The sequence below is a fragment of the Podarcis pityusensis genome (genome assembly GCF_964106645.2).
Source record: "Podarcis pityusensis genome assembly, chromosome: 2".
Taxonomy (NCBI): Eukaryota; Metazoa; Chordata; class Lepidosauria; order Squamata; family Lacertidae; genus Podarcis; species Podarcis pityusensis.
The window spans coordinates 51655753-51683384 of NC_138029.1; the positions used below are offsets into that span (position 1 = coordinate 51655753).

General features: G+C 41.6%; 1 protein-coding gene and 1 long non-coding RNA gene across 3 annotated transcripts in view; one reads left to right on the forward strand and one right to left on the reverse strand.

Moving 5' to 3' along the window:
* Window positions 1-508: 508 nt before the first annotated feature.
* The window catches only part of ADRB2 (adrenoceptor beta 2), a 59412-nt gene continuing 32288 nt past the window's right edge, over window positions 509-27632 (reverse strand). Inside the window, exon 2 of one of the 2 annotated variants that reach the window (XM_080997231.1) lies at window positions 509-2430. In XM_080997231.1, coding sequence (XP_080853357.1) covers window positions 2396-2430 — 35 coding nt within the window. In that variant the 3' untranslated portion in view covers window positions 509-2395. Of the gene's footprint in view, window positions 2431-20812; window positions 20890-27632 lie in introns of those variants that run through there. The other variant, XM_080997230.1, reaches the window with a different exon arrangement.
* On the forward strand, window positions 16918-26713 carry LOC308472432. Its single transcript, XR_013983512.1, has 3 exons — window positions 16918-17106; window positions 17568-17814; window positions 24703-26713. It is a non-coding gene; the product is annotated as an uncharacterized lncRNA (long non-coding RNA).

Below are 27632 nucleotides of genomic sequence, written 5' to 3' on the forward strand. Positions count from 1 at the left end.
GGGCAGTTTTTAATGTTTGATGTTTTATCGTGTTTTTAATATTCTGTTGGGAGTTGCCCAGAGTGGCTGGGGAAACCCAGCCAGATGGGCGGGGTATGAATAAATAATAATTAGTAGTAGTAGTAGTAGTAGTAGATAATGGTTAAATGCCAGTGTGGCTAATGAAAATGTTTGCATACGCAGCGAATGCACAAGTAGCTTGCAAGGCATGAAAGGAAGCTACAGTGGAGAGGCTCCACTGGAGAAATATGCATACATAAACAGAGAGACTGTAGTGAAGCTGGCCTGGTTTATATCCAGTGAGGCTCTAGGCCAGCTGATTGTACACAAAGAGGGCATGTAAAGAACCTCTAAGCATTAAATCAAATTTGGTTTTTTTATACTACACATGGCGTACCTAAGAAAGCAGAAATGGAGACAGAATGCACTGCAGAGGAACCAGCATACTGACATGGTCTCTTCTGGACCAGCAAAGTAAGAAGAAAATGACGGATATTGGACACCATCACACAACTGATTCAGTTTTTTTTTATTTTGGAGCAGCCAGTGACCCATTGCTCTGTGAGATTTGGCACCATCTTCCCCCATAGTAAGGAAGGTGAAGAAACCAGAACTCATCCTTACCCAATAAATAAATAAATAGACACCACAACTTTACAGCAGCACACATGGAAGCCCGGTGTGTCTTAATTTCACAGGCAACATGCTTTGCAGAGCCCCAAATCCCTTCTCCCCCCTGCACATGATGTTTAGGAATCCAATGGGTTCAAAGCGGTCCAATGAATAAGAGGCTCATGCTTGCACAAAGTCCATGAGAGCAAACGGCAGTACAATCACTTGTCATGCACAATGGCAAGAACACCAGCTTCTCTGCTGATGGATAGCTTCATTCCCCCTTGCAGTTGATAGCATGGGTTTCTCTTTCTCTTTTGCTGCAGACAGTAGAAGGTCTTTTGATCCTTAGCAATATTGCACACTGCGTCAAAGGGACAGGACACTACACACACAGAAGCCTCAATAATTCATGGTTTGGCTCCAGGCATCTTTTAAATCTTACGGGACAAAGCCCTTAACATAATCATCAAAATGAAGAACCTTTCCTTCTGCATTTTTAAGCTGACTGTTGCCTTCCAGGCTGAAACAGATTACATTTGAAAGCTTTTTCTTTTTTTTTAACACCTCAGAGTTGTTAATGTAATATACAGGGAACTGAGTTTTCTTACAAAACCACAACTTGAAAGATTCTCCCCTTTTCTGAAACCACCCTTGGCCATCCAACTTCGACTCCAGACTCCTCGCATAAGCTTCTCTGGCAGTGGTCTGTCTCTTCCAAGTATTCAACAAGGCTTCTTTCCCCTTCCTACAAAGCCTTGGAAGTGTCTCCTGGCAAAAGGGGTTAAACATCATCAGCACTTGGAGCGAGCTGAGTAGTCAAGGCCAGACATCTCAAGATTCCAAAAGAAGAGTGCAGGCATCCTATGACACCAGGAGGTTGATGCAGAAAGCTTAGCTTCAAGAACAGTATATGAGGGGTGTTCGGTTGCTTGCAAGTTCTTTTTTTAAAAAAAATTGAGAGAAGCTGCCTTTCAATCTTGGTCTCTTGGGGTCTCTTGAAATTGCACAGAAGTCAATATTACTGAGAACTGCCTCTGAATAAGGGCCTTGGTAAACGTTGAGTCAATTTTTTTGAAATCCTACCACAAGGTGATTATTCACTTCTGTCTTTGTGGAACCACTTGGCTATAGGGACAAGTGTTGGCTTGGGGAAAAGTTGGCGAAATACTTCCAGGAGCAGAAACCAGCTTTGAATGTGCACTGCAAACCAATTTGGTTTTACAAGAGTGCTCCTCGGTGTATTAATTCCCAAATTCTTTTCATGTTTGGGCTGCATAATGATCCCGTCCCAATCCTAGCAATCTGCTGGCTTCACCAGGAAGCCAGATATTTGATGTCCCTTCCACAAGTAGACTAACAACAAGATGGGAAAATGTCTTCCCAAAGCTTTTCAGCTCCTTGAGGATATTTCCAGGGGAGACAGTGTGGGTGAGTTAATAAAATCATTAACTCTTCCCCTACTTCTGGAAACTCATGTTCTTCAGCTCTAGGAAAGCCTTTCATTATTGCACTGCGAAGGCTCCACCAATCCTATCTCAAGCAGTAGTTACACAGAACTGATTTGACTTCTCACAGCTGAATCCCCGAAATGGTTCATTCACTGCAGTTTTCTTATGCTTCACAGCCTGGAAACTTGGTTTGCTAGCTGTCCTTCCTTTCATCCCTGTGCAAAGGAATGCAGAGTTCCTCTGTGCCAACAGAAGTAAAGCAGAGCTTAGACTTGTCTCTTCATGAGCTTCTGAGAGTTGCAAATGGTTAGGAGGGCAAAAGCTTAACCCACTCAACCTTCAACCATTCCAGGGCACCCAGGGATCTCTGCAGAGGAAAGAGAAACACAATCTGGTCAGCTTGGAGTATGGAAGCACCCAAAGGGTGATGTGTCGCAGTTAACATTTGTGCTTCTGCTCACATTCACGACACTGATTTTGGTGGCATCACATAACAACTTCTAATGTTTCTTTCAAACCCCAAAGTCGGTCTGTAATGAGAAACCAACATTCAACAAAATGAGAATCCAAAGCAAAAGCAAGACCTCACATACAGGGTTTGTTTGGTCTGCCATATCTAATGCATTGCCTCAACTCAGCATTTCCCAGCTTGGTCCTCTCTGGATGCTTTGAACCGCAACTCTCATCAGTCCTAGCTGCGTTATGGGGCTGCTCCTGCACAAAAAGACATTGACTAAGATTATGAAGGAACTTTCTGAGAGAGGAAAAACAACTGGGTTGAACTGGGTTGGATAATCAATGGTAGGAGAATGATATAGCACAGGAGTATCGATAGCAGGTTAAATTTAAAAATTGTGAACAGACCTAATGGCTTACCTAATGACAATCAATGTCTTGGAATTCAAAGCAGTTCTATATCATTAATGAATGCTCTGTGCAAGAGGGAATGGGATATTTTGCACCTTATGCTGTAGGTTTGCTGTTCCTGCTTTAGGTATGATGTTTGGTAAAATTGTATTGAATAGCAGGACAACAAAACCTCCAAGTGTCCCTATTTTCCAGGGACAGTCTCAGATTTACAGAAGCCATCCCGTTTTTTGATTGATTTGATCCTGGAATGTCTTCCTTTTCCTTAGGGTGTCCCTATTTTCATTGGAGAAATGTTAGACTATTTGCCCCCCCCCCCAAACCGGCTGATATTATGCAGACAGGAGCTCAAAAGCATAGGAGTTCCAAGGCCATGACCTCTCTGCTGCAGCTGGGTTCAATAGGTCACCCAGAAGAGAAGCACCACTATGATGTTAAGGTTGCTACAATATTGATGCAAATTAGGACATACGCTTGTCAAGTTTATGGAGATAATTAAGACAACCTTTTTGTATTCCCCTGCAGCACTACATTGACATCCTGCTTGTATCTTTTTGTGCATTTTAATTAAACACGTTTCTGCTTTATTACGTTCAAGCAATAGCATTCTGGAATCTTGAGTCACGTAATGCAACTGCTATCTGTAATTTCTCAGTATATTACTTTCTCTTTTTATCTCTTTCTCTCTCTTTTTTGCTTCTTAATAATTGGACCCAGTCTCATATTCGGTTCTAATAAATTCTTGTCTCAATACTCTGCCTTCCTTTATTAATCTTTCTAAGGATTGATTTTCAGTTATTACAATTGTAACAGCGGTCCACATCTGTGAAAGCATTTCATACTTATGGAAGAGAGGGGTGGAAACGAGTTAATCATTGTTCTCTTCTAATTTCCATATACATTAGACCAGAGTTGGGGAATCTATGGCACTCTAGATGTTGCCGGACTACAGCTTCCATCTTCTCCGACCATTGATCATGCTGGCTGGAGTTGATTGGAGTTGGAGTCCAACAATTTCTGGAGGGCTGCAGGTTTCCCAGTGTTGTCTAAGCATGTCTTAGACCAATACAAGCTTTCTTCCAAAGGTCTCAAAGACAGTCTCTCAATGAGGTTTTCTTCTCTCAGTGTAGGAATACCCCATGTACATTCACACCCTGCAAAGCATCTTGAGTATGTGGTTTGCTCACTTATTTTCTAGCTGGTGTGTCCATGGCAAAGAATGCCTCACCGTGGGCTGATGACGCCAAATTATTTAGGCTGGTAAAAAGCATAAAAGCAAAGAGCTCCAGAAGAAGCTCTTCAAACTGGGTGATAATTGGAACAATTAAATGGCAAAAGTAGGTAAGTTGAAGCCAGTGTGCATTGAGCCCAAACATACTAATTTGACATATACACTGATGGGGGGGGGGGAGTGAGAGTGGAGGCCATTTGCAGCATGTAAACATATGGGTAGGAATGGTGCCGGTTTTGTTTAGTGAATCACCCTACAGGCTGCCATTGAAAGTAAGTCAGTGAGACCTACTCCCAGCTAAGCATGCCTAGAATGGCAGCCTTTGATTCAGAAAAAATATATATAGTACTGAGGAACTCAATGACAAACAACATGCATTGTGGTGCTCCTGCCTGTGGTATCCAACTTGTGGAATTCTCACCTTAGAGAAGCTCACCTGACAGATATCTTAATCTTTTTTAAGTACTATGTTTTCCCCCTTTCTCATACTTTAAACCTCCGGTGTTTCACTTCTGCTGCAACTGTTTTTAGGACTGTCTTTTACTCCCCCTAACCACGTTATTGATTATTGCTCTTTTATTGTGTTGTATGAACTATGGTAAACCAGCCTGGATTTATTTATTTTTAAATGAAAGGGCAATTCAGAAAAGTTTTAAAACAAATACACATTCGGTTATTTTAATCTACTTAATGGTAACAATTGCAACCTCTACTGCAGACTAAGAGAATAGGAGGATAGCGTCCAGATGTTATTTTGGAATAGCAACACTGATCTTACAACCATGCTGGGGCATCACTCCAATGATAGGTAATAGATTTGAGATAGGTCCTTTGTGAGCTCGGAATAAAATGGATGCTAATGTAGTCAAATAGCATGAAAGGGTGGGATAAGGTAACAGTTGGAGCTGCCAAAAATTGAATGCTTGCTGTGTGAACTTAGCAAAGCAAGTTCCCCTTAAGATCTAGGTTTAAGCCTTTGTACTCCTTAGTTTTACATTACATGTTTTCAACCTGTGGGGTCCTAAGATAAGTTTCTCTAGCCCCGTGGAAATAAAGTCATACATATACACAGTCCTTTATATAGTTGACACAGTATATCATCAAATTCAGGAAATATACATAAATTTAATGAAGTATAAAGTTCACAAAATATACATCAGATCCAGGAAAGATAATACAATTCCCAAACTATGCATCAAATTCAGGAAATACACATATTTCTGATGGTAAATCCTGGGGTCCACTCAAAAATACTTGGGGAGGCCTTCATAATCATTCATGTGTCTATAAATGTTCTCATCAATGCCCTCTATTGGGCCTGACTTAGGCTTTCACCAAGGCGCAGCATGCTGGCATAAACAGATAGCTGCATCAAACTATGTTGGTACAATAAATCTGTTCTTAATGAAGGAAGAGGAAAATCAATTGACTACCCCACCCTCCAGAATCCAGATTTAAAAGGTAGATATACAAATTCAGGAAAAAACAAAAATACAGTGTGCCAGTGAGTTTTGACGCAGAAGCAACATGATTCATTCATTCCTACCTAAATGCCTTTGTGTCCCAGGGTGCCATTTTATTTATTAAATTTCGAACCTGCCTTTCCTCCCAAAGGACTTCAGACACTTTGATGCCATGTCTATTTGTATGAATTCCATCACATTAAAGTTTCCCACACCATGATACTTGTGAAGCAATCAAGACTGGTTTTTTTAAAAAAACACAATAATGATGATAACAACAAAAAGGATCAAGCTTTCAGTATTCTACATTATTTGAAACTAGTCTCCTCTCACCCCTCACCCCCTGAGGGATGGTGGTGGGAAAATGAATTATCTGTGGGACTGAATGTAGATATGTTTGAATATTTTTAAGGATTGTATGAAATGTATGTTTGTATGCTTGTATATTCGCAATATGTGTGTATTAATGCTGAATTATTTTAACAATAAAAACTTAAAAATAAAAAAATAAAAAAAGAAACTAGTCTTCTGTACATGGGCATTAGTGGAATTGTGTGCGCGCATGTGTTTAAGGCAATAATCCAATAGCTAAAATGATAAACTGTTGTGCCTTGTTGCTGTTTATGAATGAAATTGTTTTAGATATTTGAAAAAATGTGGATTAGGCACATTCTGTGTATGCCAATGACATACTGCAGGGGTGGCCAACTCATAGTTTTCTCTAATGTCTATATGCCTCTTAACAGGGAATAATGATTTATTTGCTCTTGCACCTTGCATATAGTAGAAACAAACTCTATTTTCTGGTAGAATTATATTCTATTTGTATGTCTTCTCTTACTCTTATTAAGACTTGTAACTTTAGTCATAAAGGTCATTTCCCAAATTTTTGCTGCAGTTAATAAATAGGCTACCAATTTTTGACTCTGGAATGATGATGTTGAGATATCCAAATATTGTTAGAATAGGATTCATGGGGTGGACTTAGCCAAGGACATTGTCGCTTTCTGTTAATACTGACTCCAAAAATAATTTAATAATCGGACATTCCTCCAAGTACATGACAAATAGTCACATTTGGAGCATCTGCAACACTGATTATTTATTGTTGGATATATTTTATGCAGTCTATCTGGAGACAGATACCAATGAGGCATGATTTTATAAATTTTAAACTCCTACAAAGTGTAAATCTGGAAATGTTTCTCCCAGAACGAGGCCCATTTTTCTTGAGATATCTTGCTAGTCATATCTGTATCCCATTTTGATTGACATCTAGGCTGGGATGATTCCACTTCTGCAGTTATTTTATATATATCTCCTATGATTCCTTTTGAGTGTTTGCTTTTTGAAATTAATATTTCAAACCTTGTGTTTTCTCTCAGTGTACCAAATCTTTTCAATAAACTGGTTATGATTTGCCTTATCTTCAAATACTGGGGTAAGTTTACTTTTAAATTTTTCAGTTATCTCGTGTGAAAGGATTTACATTAATATATGAAAGCTTTTTTAAAAAAAATTCCATTGTTAACTTGCTTTGTTTTATTTTTGTAACCAAAGAGCTTTCAAATCAGATTTTCAGAAGACCACAATCCCTTTATGACACAGAGAATGACCGCTAATATTTTGTGAATGGCTGTTCTGTTCCCCAAAGCATGAAGACCAGGCTGAAAACCAAATGCTTAAGGCCCATCTACATCTCAAATAGTTTAATTGCTATTCTCTTGCCCTCCAGGGAAATGTAAGGGGCTATAAATTTTCTCTTTATAGATCTTTGAAGGCATCATCAGCTTTCCTTTTCCCTCAGCTGTCACCTGACAGCAGCCATTCCATCAGACTGCAGTCAAGGGGGGAGGAAAGGAAGCAGGGCCACTCCATTGGCTCAACTGAGATACAAACCACATTTGGCTCATGCTCTCTTTGAACTGTTTCCATTCCAGCTTGTCGTTAAAACTTTATAAATAAGAACTAGTGTTTGAGTTGGCTTTCCCTGCTCCTATCTCCTATTCTCTTTTCCCCCTTTGTGCCACTTTCAGATTATAAATCTGATGGTAAGATCTGTCCTGCCGTTGATATCTGCAAACCATCCTGGAAGCTTTCTTTGGCTGAAGAGTGGTGTTGAAAATACTTTAATAAATAAGACATAATTAGCATCCTCAGCAAGCTGCAGGTCCTGGGATTATTTATGCAAGTCATGAGTGTTAAACTGGTATAAAAATCAACCAAATTTTGTAGCAGATGTGCCTAGTTCTCTATGCAGGTGAACCACTCACAACCATAACATTCGTTCTCTGGTTTCGCCTTTTCTTCACTGTATAAACCATCACCTTCTCCTCCTCAGTGAACACTGTTACCCCGTAAAACTACAACAAATGATGTAAAAATTCCATTCATCAGATTGTGATGGAAACGAATTATTAAGTGTTTGACAACCTAATTCTTTTTTTCTTTTTCTTTTTACTGTTGTGCATGAACGAGGAATGAGAAGAAGAGATGCAGAGTGAGAGAGCGAAAACACAGCAGATGCTTTTGCCCTAAACATCTGTCTCATGAAGCAAAAAATCAGATGTTGAGCTGGAATTCTAGCTATCTGCTGCTCTGGGTAACCCAGTGAGAGATTTAGGTTCCATGACCTCCCATGGCCATGCTTCTTGACCCATGAATGACACTTGGCCAAATTCATTCACTGAGTCAGACCCAAAAACAAAAGCTTGCCTATGGTTGACCACTGATCACTCCTAATGCAAACCTGCCTTTGCTCTAGGGCCAAATGATCCCTCCCAACAGCAAGGAGCACAATCTAAAGAACTGAGCAGCATCCAAGAGCATGCATGAAACCATTCAGAACAGCCATAAAGACTGACTCATAAGTACATCTCTCAATACATTTTTGCTCTTCTTGATGCTTGGTCCTGTTCTTTGCCTGTATACTTCTGCTGACAGCATGCAATCCTTTCTGCCTTTAGGACAATTGCTTCCTACACCACCACCACCACCACTACTCCCTGCCTTCTTTACTCACCTTTCCTTTAGGTTCCTTTTTCAGGCCGCTACTGATTCATCTAGATCAGTATGGTCTATTGGCAGTGGCTCTCCAGGATTTCAGGCAAAGTTCTCCTCCAGCCCTACCTAGATCTATCCTAGAGCTCACCTATCCCCTATCTTGCATTTTCTGCTCTTTATGGCAACAGTACATAGCTCCTCCAAGTCTCTTTTCCTCTATCAATTCTTATGTTCCACTTCCCTCACATAAACTGCACTATTAACGAACATTCTATTGCTCAAATATCACCCTGAGTAGTTAGGGCAGGACCAAAGGAACGTCCAATGGAAACTCCAGCATGAAATTGCTGAATTCTCAAAAAGTTCAATTCTATTCATTTGGGTCTGAAGAGAGACAATGGTATTCTGCTGCTGCTGTTAAATGTACTCAGCAGTGCTAAGATGATGCTGTTATCCCCATCACCACCATTGCTGTTGTGAAGGGTATCTGCACTCACTTTTAATAATTTAAACTCCAGTTGTATTGTCTAAAATGAGTGTGCTGTTGCCAATTGCTGATGCTGTGAAGGATCAGTTTGCATATATTTAACGGAATGGTCACGGATGGAACTTTTTCAATTCATTGTCATTTAACTCCAACTTTAACATTTCTCTTTACACCCTTATGTAGATATATAACTGACCAGCAAGAATTACACATTGTGCATCTGGTGAAGTGGACTCTAGTTCAAAGAAGCTTATGCCATTAAAAAAAATGTTCGCCTTTAAGGTGCCAAAAGACTTTTTGTTGTTCTTGTGACAACAGACTACTGTGGCTACCCCTCTGGAGTCTGGACATTATGTGAATGTGATATATTGTCAATATATATTTAAGAATGCTACTTCCTGCCCCTCCTGAATATCTCAGGGTATATATATACCTCTCATTATTTGACTCTCTCCATTCAGTTATGTTTCAGGCTGAAGCTGGAATAAACATTACTATTCAGGCAAGATTTTGACGCATCCACCTGATTACAGACACTTTCTGAAAGCTGAGCTACTGTATGTCCCCTGAACCCAAACGTAAGCAAGTATACAAAAACACAGCCTTTCCCAAGCTTGAGTCCCCAGTTGTTGCTTGACTACAACTTCCATTATCCCTAGTTAGCAGGATGGTGGGAGTTGTAGTGCAACAATGTCTGGGGACCCAAGCTTGAGAAAGGCCGTTATAATGGCATAGTTCAATCTAGCCAATGGTGCAGAGGACACCAAACTGTTATAATCCTACTGCTACATATACAAGATGTAAAGAAAAGAAGTTTAATGGGAGAAACTCTTCCGTTCAGTTGTGATTAAGTAAACAGATGATAGGGCAATGAATGAAGAGAACTTAGAATCAAGTATATGCATGCAAAACTGTCCAGGGAACTAAAGGAAAACCATTCCCAAACAAAAGTGGGATCTCATTAATCATACAGCACTGTTCCAAAAATGTAATTAAGCTGAAAATTAAGCTTGTGCCAAATGCTTCCACTGAAGTGAATGAATGGGACTTGAACATGCTCTGTTCCGGCGGGATTGCATCCAAAGTAGTGTGACCATTTCTGCATTCCCAAAAGAGAGGAAATGCCTCACTAAAAAAAGATGAAGATTTGCATATGCCAATTTTACATGTATACAGATGCAAATTTAGAAATAATTACTATAATTGAAATAGAAATTCAAACAATCTCACCATAATGGGGAAGACAGTGCCCAGATGGCCTTTGGGCCTGCTGAAGTTGCAGGGGCATAGCCACACCATAAAATCAAAGGACATCCAATATGCTCTTGACTTCTCCCAAAGAATCCTGCGAACTCCAGTTTATCCCTCACAGAGCTACAGTTCCCAGTACCCTTAACAAGCTACAACTAAAAAGGTCTAAGTTCCTCCTGAATATGGTCAGGGATGGGGACTGCCTAATTTCCTCGGGGAGGGAGTTTCAAAGACAAGGTGCTGCCACAGAGAAAGCCCACCCTCCTTGTCATTTGTAGCAGTGGTGCTGTTAGAAAGGCCTCTACCACAGACCATAAGGTATGGTTGGAGCATATGGAGACTCAACAGCTTGGGCCTCAAGTCATATAGAACTTTATATACAAGCACTTTTATATATACAAGCTCAATCATTTCTTCATTGTTCTGCGATGTTTCCCCAATGTTGTTTTATTAATGTCCTCTGGTGGGACATTCTTGGTGTAACAAAAGTGGGGCAAAACATTTTTTTAAAGCAAAGTAGCTACAGTAAAAAATAAGAAAAAGTTAAAGGATTTTAGCAGGATGGTATGGGATATGCACCAATTGGAAATGAAGCCATATGTCTGCCTCAAAATCTTTGGGGGCACCAACAGTACCAAAAGCAGGGTCATGTATAACTGCCCTGATACCACCATAAGCACAAATGATATTAAAAAAGGAGATTCAGAGAGGCCCAAGACTGTTGAATAGTTTGTTTAAATGTTAGGGTTCATTATTTCTCCATAGGGTGTATACCACTTTAAAAGCCAGAGTGCAAATCCTCACCTAGTTTTTCAGCTGTGTAGCAGTGTAGCAGGTGCTGATAAGTTACAGATGGGTAGCCGTGTTGGTCTGCCATAGTCGAAATAGAAAAATTCCTTCCTGTAGCACCTTAAAGACCAACTAAGTTAGTTCTTGGTATAAGCTTTCGTGTGCAAGCACACTTCTTCAGATACACTGAAACAGAAGTTACCAGATCCTTCTATATATTGAGAAGGTGGGGAGGGGTATTACTTAGAAGGGTGGTGGGAATCGGAGATTGGCAGATAGCTGAGATGAGCCTGTTGGCTCATCTCAGCTATCTGCCAATCATCTCATCTCAGCTATCTGCCAAGAACAACGTTTCCTAAACTCCTACCCACTCAAACCTCTCTTGTACCTACGATACATTGACGATATTTTTATCATCTGGACACATGGTCAACAGACCCTGGACACCTTTCACCAGAAATTCAATGATTTTCACCCCACAATCAACCTTACAATGAATCAATCTATGCAAGAAATACATTTTTTGGACACTACTATAAAAATACAGGATGGACACATAGACACCACCTTATACCGTAAACCAACTGACCGACAAACATATCTACATGCCTCTAGCTACCATCCCAAACATACCAAACAGTCCATTGTATATAGCCAGGCACTACGTTACAGCCGCATCTGTTCCAATTCTACAGACAGAGACTCTCACCTAAGAGATCTACAGCAAACCTTCTCAGAACTAAAATACCCAGCAGATGAAGTTAGACAACAGATCAACAGAGCCAGACTGATACCCAGAGAGAACTTGCTGCAAGACAGACCCAAAAAAGAAAATAACAGAACTCCACTAGTCATCACATACAGCTCCCAAGTTAAAACAGTTCAACGCATCATCAGAGATCTACAACCTCTCCTGGACAATGACAGTTCTCTTTCTCAAGCTCTGGGAGGAAGACCTTTCATTGCCTACAGACAGCCACCCAATCTTAAACAACTCCTAACCCACAATAATACTACAACCAGACTTAACACGGACACTGGCACCAGAGCCTGCAATAAACCCAGATGCCAACTTTGCTGCCACATACACCCGGACAACACCATTACTGGCCCCAACAACATCACACATACCATCTCGGGACTATTTAATTGCTCCTCGTCTAACATTGTGTATGCCATCAAATGCCAACAGTGTCCTTCAGCTCTCTATATTGGACAAACAGGCCAAACCTTACGCCAAAGAATAAACGGACATAAATCTGACATCAAGAATCACAAAACAGAGAAACCAGTAGGAGAACACTTCAATCTCCCAGGACATTCTATACAAGATCTCAGAGTAGCTGTTTTACTACAAAGGAATTTCAGAAATAGACTGGAAAGAGAAGCTGCTGAATTACAACTCATTACCAAACTTAAAACAATGGAGAAACCTGGTTTGAACAAAGACATTGGATTCTTATCTCATTATACATGACTAAGCCATTTCTCACCTTCTCACCCCTTGCCTTTTCCTGTAAGACCTATTACAGTCGTTAAGAGTCGTCAACAGGCTCATCTCAGCTATCTGCCAATCTCCGATTCCCACCACCCTTCTAAGTAATACCCCTCCCCACCTTCTCAATATATAGAAGGATCTGGTAACTTCTGTTTCAGTGTATCTGAAGAAGTGTGCTTGCACACGAAAGCTTATACCAAGAACTAACTTAGTTGGTCTTTAAGGTGCTACAGGAAGGAATTTTTCTATTTCGACAGGTGCTGATAAGTCACTGTAATTAGCTGTGTCAGCAATTGTGAATGGTATATAATGTGCTTTACTCTGTATCATACCCCCCTGGTGGATGGATGGGTGATGATTATAGACACTATGTGAGATGCACATTAGAGGTGTTTTGTTATTAAACCTTACAAAGATCTCTTTGCATCTCTTCAGTGTTTCCATCTGTGTGGTCTACTCTGCACTCACTCTGTGGCATGCTGGAAATGCCCAGTAAAGGCATCCTGATCAATATTGTTTTGGACTAAAGTTTCAGCAATTCTCATGTCAATAATACTCAATGAGGAAAGGGGAAAAGTTTAAGCCTCTACATTTACAATGAGGCAGAGGGTGAGTTCATGCAATCTTTTTTGCATAGAGGGAAATAGTGATCATGGCCAGCTCTCATCCACATGCAGGTGTGAAAATGGCCAGAGCATCATTAGAATAAAGCTGAACCTCACAGTACACAGATGACATTTGTCTTCTGCAGTATATCAATACTGTCTGTTAAGAAAGGTTTAGGGAAGTCCCAATTTCTCAGTTTGAGGCAGGAGACGTTGGCTTGCCATAAAATTCTTATTTATTTACAGTAACTTCCATGGCTCTGCACAGAAAACAAGACCAGTTTGTGCGCCATTCAGTTTGCACTCCTCATATTTTGAGAAGTTGTTTCTTTATCCTCTTCCAAGCATTTAGCACTAATTCCATGGCAGATTAGAACATCACCACTTGGTGGTGCCAATATGCCAGGGAAATAGAAAAACCCTGCAGACAAATTGAAGAGGGTGGGGGAGGAATTTAAAAAAACAGCATGTACCTTAGAATTTAGAGTTAAGGGATCTTCTCTCTCCCCCATCGACAATAAACAACTCTTTGGTTTATTTAGAATGTGGAACAGATGCAACACAGCAGGGGCTGGGAAAACAGAGTCCCCATATACCTCCCCCCCCCTTGTTTACTGTTCTTGTAGAAACAAAAAGGGAGTCTTACAGCACCTGGAAGGCTAACAGTTTCATTGTGGCATAAGCTGTTGAAGTGGGCTCTGCTCCACACACAAAAATGGTTAGGACTCTATCCAATGGGGTTGCTCAGCTGATGCCTGTAAGATTTCTATCAGTGTAATTAGGATGACAGCAATTTTTAGGGAGCCCCTCTCTTCTCTACAGCCCCCCATCCTCTGTAAATCAGCACCAGATTATTGGTAGCCCCTCTAGAATTTGCTGCCTAAAGTGATTGTTTCACATTGATTGATTGTTTCACAAAGGCCAGTCTTTGCCTTGAATTTGCATTCTTTTTCTTTAAAATGGAAACAAAATGGGGGGGGGGATGTCTACTTCCTAGCTGGAGAGAGAGAGAGAGAGAGAGAGAGAGCACGTAGAATGACTACGTGAAGCCTTGCCAGCATCAGATGAGCAACACCATTGAACAGAGCCTAACAGTTTCTTGTGAACTAATGCCGGCTTCAACAGCTTATGTCACAATAAAGCTGTTAGCCTTTAGGGTGCCATCATTGCCTACTAGCCACAGTGGTTATGCTATGCCACCACAGTGGGAGACAATATGTCTCTGAACATCAGTTGCTGGGAACCACAGGAGGGAGAGTGCTGTTGTGCTCAGGTCTTACTTTGGGGGCTTCCTGTAGGTATCTGGCTGGCCACAGTGAGAACAGGATGCAGGACTAGATGGACCACTGCCCTCATCCTGCAAGGTGGTTCTTAGGTTCTTAAATAAAGCTAATGGATCATAATGTGGTGGTGGAGGAGTAGATGGTTTAAAAAGACAGGGGTTAAAAGAAAAACAATCAATTGTTTCCAAGATACAAAAAATAAATAAATCATAATTTGAGTGACTAGTTGGGAAATGTTACAACTCAACATCACCGTACCTTTGATCATTTGACAGCTAACACATGCATGTCAATGTCAGTGTATTAATCAGCCATTCTCATATATGAAAATCTCTTGTTGTGCTACTGCAGGAGGGGAAAACAACAACAATAATTTTCACCCAAACTGCTTATTAACTTTGCCCGGAAAGGGAAGTAGAGAAATGTTCTTTGTCCATCCAGATTTTTAACCTGTCTCTTTGAAAATATTAGTTCACCCCCCATCTTTGTTCTATCCACCATTCAAATGAGATCTGAAACTGAGGGGATAAGGGGGCTGAAAAGCAGTTGATTGAACCAGGAATGTCAGGGGATTAAATACAGTACTTTCAATAGCTGATTATTAGCTCGGAATATTGTTGTAGCTCATATATCGGAGGCTAATTGCTTTCATCTCCTCCTGCCATGGTTACACAGTGAGTCATTAAGTGCCAATTGTCACATTTAATATTCTTGCAAAAAGCCTCCTCTTTGATTACTGCTTGCAACCCTTTGCCATCTCACCTCCAAGGCAAGCATTCACCTCCACCTCCATACTAATAAAATATCACAATGCTTTTGAAGCTGGCTGGGAATGATCATTCTGGAGCAGAACCCAGAGAAACACCTGAATTGCAATTTCAGCCGTGGGCTCCTGCTGTTTTCTGCAAACTGTATCAGCACAAACCCTTAGCTAGTGCCACTCAGAATGGAGTGCGATCTCCTATGCAATATTACATAATTACCATCCTTTGATTAAACTCTTAACACTTGAGCTGTGTTCATGTTACCAGCTTAAAAACACAGCTAAGACTTTTTCTCAAAGCACAGTATTTCATACATAACAGGATAGATATGGATTTGGCTAAAGTGTGTACACTGCTTCCCAAACCAACGATGGGAGAGCACTGTATGCAGAATAAATGGGAGCATGTACACAGCTTTATTTATTTACTACGGCATCTATTTACTATATTACTGCTGGTTTTTTAGATTTATTACGTTCTGGTGAATTTTGTTTTTTAATTTGCTTCATGGCAACTGCCTGGCGTAAGCTGCATAGCTCTGAAAGGCAGTGTATAATAGGTAATAAATAAAATAATAAGTACTAGACCTTTAGTGTCTATTTGGTGCATGGCAAATTTGGAAGTGCATTGAAGAGAGACATTTTGAATGAATTTGCACAATTTAAAATAAGAAATTCATGCTGCTACAATCAATACTTCTTTTTGAGTATCTAGACCAGATCATTTTGGACATGAAGCAAAGAGTAGTGGTAATGAAGAGGGATGAGACGAGAGATTAAAGGGTATGAAACAGGGTATCCTTCCTTGCCTGGCATATGAACATTTAAATGCTTGCAATAAATTGCTTTCAAATCCTTCAGATTAAAATGGATTCAGACTCTTAGTGAGGAAACCTTTGTAGACACTTGGCTCCATGTGATGGAAATGTTTCTCCAGATGTAAGGCAATTGTTTGTGGAATTTGAAAGAGCTGTGATTCCCACCGGCTGACTAGCTCCTCTAACCCGTTCTGGGAAATGTTACTTCCTCGTGATCAAACCCCTCGGTTTCTTTCAGATGACATGTTTATGAAATGCTGGCAATCACCAGGAAATCTATGGGAGGTCTTTACAACTCAATACTGTTCTGATAGCACTTGTTCTATGGTATGTGTTCCAGGCTCATGATAACCATTTGTGCATACCTGTTTGCATGGTCTTGTACCAGGACCCCTCCTTTTCCAATTCCCCAGGTTGCTCTACTAGAAATATTTATAGACTTGCTGAGATGCATACCCAGTTTCTTAACTTTTCTCCAGAAGAATGGAGAGTGAATTCTAAGGGATGGTCTCTCAGGCATTTGCATGCAGGTATAAGCCACCAAGAGCATAGTGAAAGGGTATTTTGACAACTGCAAATAAGAAGAAAGCATCACGGGAGTATCATAAGGCAATTTACCTCTGAATTGCCATGAACTACTATTTGAATGCAATCTCTACAAAACTTCTTACTGGCTTACCCCACTAAGTTACAATTAGCAAACAACGCCCTCATTAAGTGAGGCTATGGATGAGGCCCTCCAATCCCTTTCTCCCATCTTACTTTCACTTTCAGCTTCTCTGCCTCTCCAATAGGCTCACATTTTTAATGCTATTGGCTGATTGACTCTGATGTCACAATAACCATTGTTGGCAGGGGAACTATGAGCTGGATCCAAGTTAGTTGTTGCACTAGCAGATTCCAGTGCAGGGGTCGGCAAGGTTTACCTGGCCTGGGCCAGTTCAGTCCAGTGGAGATCCTGCCATGGGCTGGGTTGCATGCATGCGTAAGCCCGTGCACCCATGATTTCCGGTGTCTGCATCTGTGCAGACACCATTTCCAGTGCCGCAGAAGCAAGTCCCCGTGCCACACGGGTTTAGCACAGCGTGCGGAGACTCACCGAGCGGGCAGCTTGGTTTGGGGGTGGCTGGTGGGCCGGTTAAATGACCCCCATGTGTTGCTTGTGGCCCATGGGCCTTAGGTTGCCTACTCCTTCCTGTTCCAGTGCAACAGGTCCCACTATCATGACAGGACTCTCCCCCTTCTTCTTCCTCACCACACAACTCCTGTGCCCTCCCCCAAATCTTATTGGGAGAGTCAGAAAAACCCCCAGAACAAGGCATGGATTGGGGAAATTGTTCTGTCTGGCAAGCAGAAATGATTTTGCGGGTATTTCCTTAGTGCAACATTTAATTTTGTCCTGTGACCCTTTTGGTTGTCATTTACTTATCTGCTCTGATGTTACAGATGGCCCACACAGCTGAGTGCTGGGGGCGCATGCTTTGGAAACCCACTCCCCTTCTTTGGCAGGGTGCCACAGGCTTTCCAATGACCACTTGAAGGTCTCACCTGAGGGGTCTCAGAGCCCATTGCTTGAAAATGAGAAGCAATGCTCAGTGCTTATTAGGTAGGATGGAAACAGCAGGATGGAGCCAGCAGTGAGGCTTATTTTATGAAATTTCAATATTGATTGACAAATCTGTCAAGACACAAGGTCAGTGCACCATCTACTTATAGCCCATTTTGCTAATTCTCTTTCTACCACTTGGGAAATCATGGATCCTCTACATGGTGACACTAAGGGGAGGAATGAAGTGGTTTGTATGTGTTTAAAGCTGTGAAAGGGTGACAATCTACTGCCAACAATTTTGGATCTCAAGTCTGTTGTTACAGGGATGACATGAGGCACAACATGCCCTCCTCTTTATGCACCAATGTATTTTCAGAAGAGCCTGGGGGCAAAGAACATGCAACAAAATTACACTTTTAAAATGGTGCTTTTAAAGTGGAACTTCATTTTAAAGCAAATATGTGTCCCAGGAAGGACACTGTATTATTAAAGCAGATTGTTGCATTTTGAGTGACAACACTGCCATGATAAACAAAGGCCATTATAATATCAAAAGAGCATTTAGAGCAACACACATAGGGTGGAATCCAGTTGGTGTTGCTGTGCTGATAGGCAGATATTTGGTCCCCCTCCAGAGCTGATTTGGAGGACGACAGTGGTTAGAAGGGAATTTGCTGAATGCTGCCTCCTCCACCTGCTCAGCTGACAGATGCCTTCTGTCTGAAAATGTGTACACACCAGTATTCAGCACATTACACTTTGTTTCAGGGCTGGCCTGCTCTGTCTTTGAACAAACACATATAAAACCTTCAGGAAACAGCAACGCACAGAATTATACTCTACTACTACTGGAAAACAAAACCTGTGTGCCAAACAGATGCCACCATGGCATTTAATAGGCATAACTGGGTGGGACTTATTTATATAATTAGTTGCAAAAAATCAGCTTTCGTAAAGCATGTAGAGCAAAGCAAGCTGATAGAAGTCTGTGACACTTTTGGTTGCATGTCAACTATCAGTGGAAGAAACTGCCTACTGTACTCACTCTAATCTCAAGTGGTCAGCAGTCAGGAGGGTGAGATGGGAGTGCTGAGCTCCCTTTGCCACATCAGCATTTGCTGCTGCTTACTGGGATGGGGCAGGAGCCAGGTCAGGGTTGTGGGGGTTGTGGACTAGCTCTTAAGGTGTGCCCATGCAGCCCTGCCCTGCCCTGCCCAGGAAGCAGTAGTAATGCCCCAGTCAGGAGCTCGGCTCTATGGCATTGCCCTTCTAGTTCATTGTACTTGAAATAAGCTGCTTGCTGCTTTCAGAAATTCAGTTAGTAGATGGGATAGAAACAACCCACACATATAGATAAAATAAACATCACATGAATAGAAATTTTCCCCTTGTTGAATTTTTTTTAAAGATATGAATATAAGGATTTGGAGTTTGGGTTTTCAAAAAGTATCTCAGGCATGTGAGTAGCAAGCATTTGCCCTGGCAAATGTACTGGGTTCCAGTTTTCCTGGGAGTGGGAAGGAGGGCTTGACTCAATAGGATTCGGAGAAAGAAGATAACCTTGAAATCTTTGAACTCTTACAGTGTTTTCCACTCTATGACGGTGCATCTTCCTCTCAGCATTTTAGACTCCCAAGTTTGACTGCTCATAATAAAACTGGGTTTGTGCAATTTCACCCATATATACCCCTTGATAAATCTGAGCAGGTTAGTCAAGCAAGGGATGTGGGGATCTTGAGATGAGATTGAAAAGGTGGCTGGTCACGTACACTGCAAATTTCAGCTGCTGCTCCCCTCTCCCAAGTGACATTTACAAGGTGTGAAACAAGAAGCTACATTATTATAGCGAGCAGGAAGGGCGAGGTTCCTGCCCAATGAGAGACTTGTGCCCAGGACCTTCCCAGAGAAGCTAATTTCTCTTGGAGGAGGAACAAGATTCCACATGAGGCAGAGCATAAATAGATGACAGATCTTGGCCAAGAGGAGCAGGGCAAGATACTGGCCAGTGAGAGACTTGTGTCCTGAACCTTCCCAGAGAAGCTTGTTACTCTTTAATGAGGAACGGGGTTTTGCATGGAAAATATAATGACACGCGGAGCATAAATAGTGGAGAGCTCTTGACATGCGATGTGGCATGTCCCTCTCCTCTGCATAAATATCATTTGCGTATCATGCAAAAATGCAGATGCATCATGAAAACAAGCAACCGGAATGCTTAAGCCTTTTCTGAACCTTGATAGCTATGAACAGGCATGTGCATTTACATAAGACAGCTTCTCTTTTACAGTCACCAAATAATATACTGTTGCCAAAGCCAACCTAGGATGCAGGAAACTTGAAGCACACAAAGCATATGAATCTAACATTTGCCAGCTGGAACCCTTTTGCCCACATTTGAATGGCTGAGTCCTTTCCTTTACCCATCATCCTGAATGTTAGCAACTCATTGATTTGAATGGATTTGGGTAACTAGATATATTGGGATGATTAAAGCATTCACTATAGATTTTTTTTTTTTAAATCAACTCTGGAGTTATTGGGAGCATTTTGTTGGAGACCCCATCTGCAACTGTTCTAGCTCAGTGTTTCCGAAACTTGGGTCTCCAGCTGTTTTTGGACTACAGTTCCCATCATCCCTGACCATTGGTCTTGCTAGCTAGGGATGATGGGAGTTGTTGTCCAAAAACAGCTGGAGACCCAAGTTTCGGAAACACTGATCTAGCTGGAGCTTTCACTGCTCAACAGCGCAATCCTACATATGTCTACTCGGAGGTTGTGGTGCTTACTTCCAGGTGAGTGCATATAGGCTTGCAGCCTGAAATGGGTACCCTTGCAGGATCCATCCAAGATCAAGTCCAGAGGGATTGCTGTTTGGAAAATGGCAGCTGCATGGGTGGAAGTGGACTCCTGCTGGGAAAACATTTTAGCCCTAAATCTGTTTGAAGCACTTTTTTAAAAAAAGAACAGTGTTGTGCTAATGGAATAGAGACATTTGGAAGAAAGGGACACATAAGATTACAGTGACCTGGGATTGGGTGGGGAATATTTTATATTGTGTCATGGGATAAAAACACTCAGCTAACAAAGCTCATATTCCCCCGTCCTGCCACTTCTTGAAAGCAATGAAACCAGACACGTTTGCCCTCTTTTCATCCTGTCAGCTTGCTCTCTGCAGAGCCACAGTTGGTGATTTTATACAATTTGCATCCCACAAATCTTCTTTTCTTGCCAATGAAAGGATACATAAGTTAAACATTACCGAGCTGAACAACCGTTCCACCACAAAAGAGGTTCTAAAGTCTCGCTCATGCTAATCTCTATTAGTATATTATTGCTTCCTTCCCTTTTACAAACAGATCCCCAGGATCTGGACTGCAGGAAAATTTTGGGAGGAAAGCATCATTCTTTAGTAACACCCTTGTTACAATGTCCTATTTGAATGTTACAGCAGTGGTCCCAAAAGAAAGCCAGTGTTTGTGGTCTCCCTTGCTCCCCTTCCCCATTCCCCCTGGGTGAGAGATGGAACCATGGCTATGAGGGAAAGATAGGAGTTTGTGCATCCTAGGTGAAAGATAGGGGTGGTTTGTTTGATTCCCCCCTTCCTGTTTGCCACAAGGTTAATAATAATAATAATAATAATAATAATAATAATAATAATTTATACCCCAGCCACCTGGTTGGATTTCCCCAGCCACTCAACAGAATTAAAAGCACCATAAAACATCAAACATTAAAAACCTCCCTAAACAGGGCTGCCTTCAGATGTCTTCTAAAAGTTAGATAGTTGTTTATTTCCTTGACATCTGATGGGAGGGCATTCCACAGGGCGGGCGCCACTACTGAGAAGGTCCTCTGCCTGGTTCCCTGCAACCTCACTTCTTGCAGGGAGGGAACCGCCAGAAGACCCTCGGAGCTGGATCTCAGTGTCCGGGCTGAATGATGGGGGTGGGGATACTCCTTCAGGTATACTAGGCCGAGTTCAGAACACATATCAAGTGTGATTGATTGGCATTTTGTGATTGTGGCATTTTTTGTTGTTTTGATCCATTTGTATATTTTTTTGTATTAATATGCTGTATACCTCGGGGGGGGGGGGGGTCTTTGACCAGGAAGTGGAATATAAACAAACCATAATGTAACATCACACATTTCTACTAAACCCCTAATCCCTTAAAGGGCGGATCTTCCTTATCATTTGAAGGTTCCCATATGCAAAGGAAGACAGGAACAAAGCTCTGCAAGGTGGGGGACATGTCTTGAGGGGTAGCCCTCATCCACAAGGGTAGGTCTCTGGAGAGGCCAGCTTAATGAACCCTTCACATCTCTTGTCATCTCTCTTCAATGGAATCAAACTCAGAAACATCACTGTTTAGCCTGAACGAGTACAGTGAGATGCAGTCTCTCACATCTACTGTCACTGTTGCTTGTGTTCGCAAACGTTACGAAGAACTGTTTGCAGACCTGAAAACTCTCTCCAGCATATCTGCAAACAGGATGTGCGTAGAACGTACACATATAAATCCTTCTTGTAACTTGCTTGGGGGCTATCAATAGGGATCTAGTGCCACATAAAAGGCCATTTTAAGGACAATTGGGGAAAAGGAAATCACTGACTCTGAATTAATCAAGACTTGCCTTCTCACAATAGATTCAAAAGAAGTAATTTCCTATCAGTATGTTGGAAAGGGAATCTCAAAAGGCTCCAAGGAGAACAAAGGGAGATTTCCTATGCTAGAACCGACGCTTCCAGGGGAACTGGCACTCTAGAAAAGTCGAGCCAGTCATTTGCAGGATAGAGGAGCAAAACACAAATTCAGTGGCTGCAAACTTAAGTTCCTTGACGTGCATGAAGTACACTGGAGTGCTTGCAGGATCACACCCCACAGATGCATCAGGAAGCAGAGCTATGCTAAACATTTTGAAAAAATGGGTGGGGGGTGAAACGAACCTTTCTTGAGAAATCCCAGGGAGAGGGGTGGGATTCCTTCTCAAATTTTGTTAGAGGGTTGCCACTGACTTTATGAGGTGACCAAGAGATTTCAATTTTTCCCTGGTTTTTCTTAAGAAATAAACAATAATTTCAAAACTGAACATATTACAGAGCTCGTTTTGCTGGTCACAAGACCAGCAGGCAAGATCAACAACATGGGCTGAGTGGATAATCCTGGTGAGATACAGAGTGGCACCACCTAAACAAGACTAGACTTCACCAACCTGGTGTCCCCCAAATGTTTTCATCTAAAACTCACACACCTGCTGATTGGAATTGTCGTCCAAAACACCTGGAGGATTTTGGGTTGGCAAAGGCTGACCTAGATTCCCATATCTGTGATGACATATTAGTACATTGTCCCCAATCTCAAACCACGATAGTAATACATGAACTATTGTGTTGTGATATGGCTAATAAAGATGGCCTCCTCCTTTGGTTCTTTAAAAAAGAAAAGTGTCCTTTCATAATTCCATTTGTTGTTTTTAAGAGACAGTGTGTGCATTAAGTTCGGAGTTCATTTTAATCTTAGGGGAACCTTACTGTAGCTGTAGTTTAAAGGAGTTGGATTGCTGTTGATGATGTTGTTACTACCTCTTATTCTTTTGTATCATTTTTATACACACTGCATCACACTATTTAAAGACTGATGTGGGACTTGAGGGAAGAACCAGCTGACAGGATGGGGTGCTTAACTCCTTACCATACCTGCCCATTTGCCCCTGCAAATTGCAAAATAAATAGTGGAAATGTGGGTCCCCAGAAGAAAGATGGACATTTGGGGGTCAAAAAACCAAACAAATCAGTGGGCATAAGAGGGTGGGGGTTAAATACCCTTAATCCCATTATATTTGCAAATGCAAGGTGAGGGCCACACGTTTGCCAAAATAATGTCTCAGAACTCTACCCTCATAGCTGCAGAATGCCGGGAATCCAGCCTCAGGGACCTGTTGTCAACATAATTATGAAGCATTTTGTACACTAGGAATTATACATAAATGATTTTTAACTGAGGATGAAATACGACTCCCCAGTCTCCAGTGACTGTTAAAGCCAACTGGTAGCTATTATTAAGCACTTATTTATTTGGCTTTGCAGCAGTCTGTTCCACCTAAACATTCCTTCTCTTACACACCCATGCACTGATTATGGGTGAGAAACAAACAAACAACCACAATCTTTCTTACAATCACACCTCCTCCAGTTAAATTTTCTGTGGGATGTACAAGGCCAGCCTCTTCTGCTCACACTGTGCGTTGTAGTGTGAATAGCAGTACTTTAGGTGGAATTGTTGCTCTTGGCTAATATTATATCTGACAACAACAACAACAAAAACAGAGGTCCCGGGAAGCCTCAAATTTCTTTGCATGCTCAGTTTAGTTCTACTCTTCTCAAGGATTCAAAAGTCTGAGCTTTCAGCTTTGGTCTCTGCCGCTGTCGGCTGACTTGTGAAACAGTTCTGCTTGCTGCTAAGATCACAGGGTTTCCCTTCTGTGTACGAATCTGCCTTCTCAACGCCCATGCTCTATGACCACTGCACCAACAAATTCAGAAAGCAAACCATGGCCTGTGACCTCCTGTTTCTAAATATGTTCTCCTTATCAGAGTTAAAAAAGAGCAACTGCTGTTGTGTGACTGCGCTGGAGTAGCTGCCCCCCTGACCTGCTCCTCTAATTTAATTTGCTTTTTCTACTTGCTGGCAAACAGCCTCTCTCCCTTCCCCTTTTCCAAATCTTGGTTGACCAAAGAAAAATCTGGTGGTTGCAGTAGCTTTCTAAGATGAGGGAAAGTCCTAGGCTGGGAAGGATCTTTTGCCTGCCTCTATATACCATCAAGTGTGAGATCCTACTGGCGGTGGGAGGAGGGAACACAGTTTGTTAAGCATTGATATTTGAATGCACTCAAACTCCAGTTTAAGGCAGATTTATATTTCTCTTCCATTTGGGTGCAGAAAGAATCCCTATCATAATGTTTACATTTCAGCTGCAGCTAAATCTGTCATTAGGGTCAACAAGTAAGACCAGAAACATTTTTTTCCCCAGACGTCAAGCAAATGATTGACTCCTGCAAATTGATGGCAGGAAAGATGCTTGCTGTCTTATGAGTAAGACTGCATTTTGAAGGGCTTTGAAGATGCTGTTACTAGGGATATCCGAGGAATCCATTCTTTGAAAACTCTGATGTGGACTGGCCCGATCCACACCTTGTAGCCTACTATGAAGATCATTCTGCTTCCACTTTCACACTTACTGAATATTCTGACACAGCGTTTGCTCAAAAAATTCTCTGAAATATATGTTTAAGTCCTTCTTTTGACAATCTGTTTAGAAATACATAAATGTCCTTTTTTGCAGATTAAAAAAAAAAGATTCATAGTTTTATGTGTGACTAGGACAAGAAGAAAAGTGATGTGAGCAATGGCATAGATGGAGCACAGCCAAGATATAGCAGGAAATACTCCTGAATACACTCACCCTTCTCCACTAATTTGTATCTTGAGGTCCTGGCTACATCTCCTCTTCAATATCAAAATGCCAAACCATCTTACTATTCAGTAAGGGAAACTTATTTTCGTCCTTGACCCTCATGTGATCATCTTCCCAAATCCAAATACAGCCAAACCTCAGTTGTCGAATGTAATCCATTCCAGAAGTCCGTTCAGCTTCCAAAATGTTCTACAACTGAGGTGCAGCTTCCAAGAGCGTCTTGCACTCCAGCGGAAGCTGCGTCGGGTGTTCGGCTTCCGAAAAATGTTTTTAAAATGGAGCATTTGCTTCCAGGTTTTTGGTGTTCGGGAGCCAAAACGTTCCAAAACCTATCCGTTCGGGAACTGAGGTTTGAGTGTACCTGCCTCTCTGGAACCCCTATATTCCAACGTAGCTCAATGCTGCCATCTTGTCTTGAGGGTGTTTGGGATTTTGGATCCTGAACATCAAGTATGAATAAGCGAATATCTGAGCTTCATCTCTGAATAAACATTTGGAGTTAAGCTCTTTTTTAAATAATGCTGCATCTAGTTAGCCAGCTCTGTTGACTGACACACATAGCGTGATTAAGAAGGTGGAACTACTTTCTAAATAAATTTCTCAATGCCTCCGTAAATCATGACATTAGAAATGGAGCATAGCACTCAAATGGATAAAAGAACAATCGGTCTCCATAAAGGGGTTGGCTTAAATAGGTCTCAGATTCCTAAAAATATGTGAGAGTTGGTCCTCCTGGAAACATCTGACCAGAAGTCCAGAACCACTCTTCTGCAAAGAACTCCGAAACCCAAGACTGCTCAAGTAGCTCACAAGTAGCTAGTTCAGTTAAATGGACTGTATTGATTTTATTTGCAAGCCAAACCGACCCCCCCTCCATGAGTGTGTGTGTGTGTGTGTGTGTGTGTGTGTGTGGTTGTTGACTTCCCCTTTCTTTCCCTTCTCTTTCTAATAAAATTCTTTATATCTTGACATTTGGCTTCCTTGGTTTTAACAGGCAATTTTCTGGAATTTCTCACTAGAATCTTCCCCATGTGGTTAAGGCTGCATGATTAACCTACGACCCTTCCGTTCTAAGATTATTTCACAAGGTTTTGTTAAGATCTGCATCCACTGGGCTTTGGGAATAAGAAACCAAAACTGTTCTTATCATTTCCAGAACTTGGGCTGGCCATCGGGCTCCTCCTAACTCTTGGAAGTCACAGGTCACAGACCCCCTCGCTACAGTCTCAGTGATACCCCCCATTGTACCTACTTTGAAACCTGGGTGTTTTTGCCTGGCTGAAATGTGTCCTTAAACTGCAATAATTCCTTTCCCTTGCCTGGGTGGAGGAAACTAGCTTATTGGACGAAGGTGAAATTTACATCCAATGCTCTTCTATGACCTCACTATGCCCACTATGTGGTCCCTGGAAGGTTGTCAAGAAGATAATGTGGATCCTAGGCTGAAATCATTTCTCCACCTCTAGACTGGCAGAAGTATTAAGAAAGTAGCTACAATAAAGATTTTTCAAATGCACTGTTGGTGTTTGTGGGAAGGAGAGGGTGTTGTTTAATCTTAAAAAATAGTTTCAGCTCTGTCAATTGTGGGACAAATAGGGTTTCGATCTTCCGTGAGGGTTTTGCCAAGGCTGCATGAGAAGGTCATGCTCACAAGGAACTTGGCTACAGTACGCTAAGCTTGCCTCTCCATCCATTCTGCTGTCATCCCAGTAAGCCAAGTTACTGAGCTGACTTTCAAGTGGCAGGCAGCACCTGTTATATAACAAACTGAAAGCAGCCTGACATAACAGAGCCTGCTCAGAGTCTTAAATATAAACACAAGGCAAGTAATGACCTGAAATTCCTGGGTGGAGCATGTGTAACACCCAGATTTAGGCTTCTTTGGGGCTATAATTGCACCACATTATTTCTAGGTCGCTGGTTTTTTGGCAGAGACATGGAATAATAGGGCTGAACCAATAGCAGAACTCTCCCCCCCTTTTTTTTACAGATTCAAAAATTGCCACATTGTTTTGGTGTGTTGTGGGGGTTCATTCTAAAAGGGAATGGATATCCTTGTCTGTTGTATGGTGTCATGTTTATTACATGATTCCCTTATTGGAATCACTTTGAGAAGGGAAATGAAAAAATGATGTTGAAAGACAGAAATGGCACTGTACCTGACTGGGAAAGGGCAGAATAGTTAGTAATTAAGGGTTCTAGCTGCTGTTGCTGTTTTAAAAAAGAAATATTTACCCTCCAGAATAAAACTGAAATAGGCAAATATTCAACCCAGGACTATTTAATAGTCACCAGTTTGATCCAGGTCATCTTTTAGTCTGTTGATATAAAACAAATGGCGCTTGGGAGGCACCTTGCCTCGCTAATGACACAATGGTTTCCAGTGAGAGATATAAGAAGGCAAAGCCTCAGAGCAGCCCTGGGATGAGAAGAAAACTTTAATGGAAAGTATGAAACGCATGACGCGTTGCACACCTTCCCCAGGG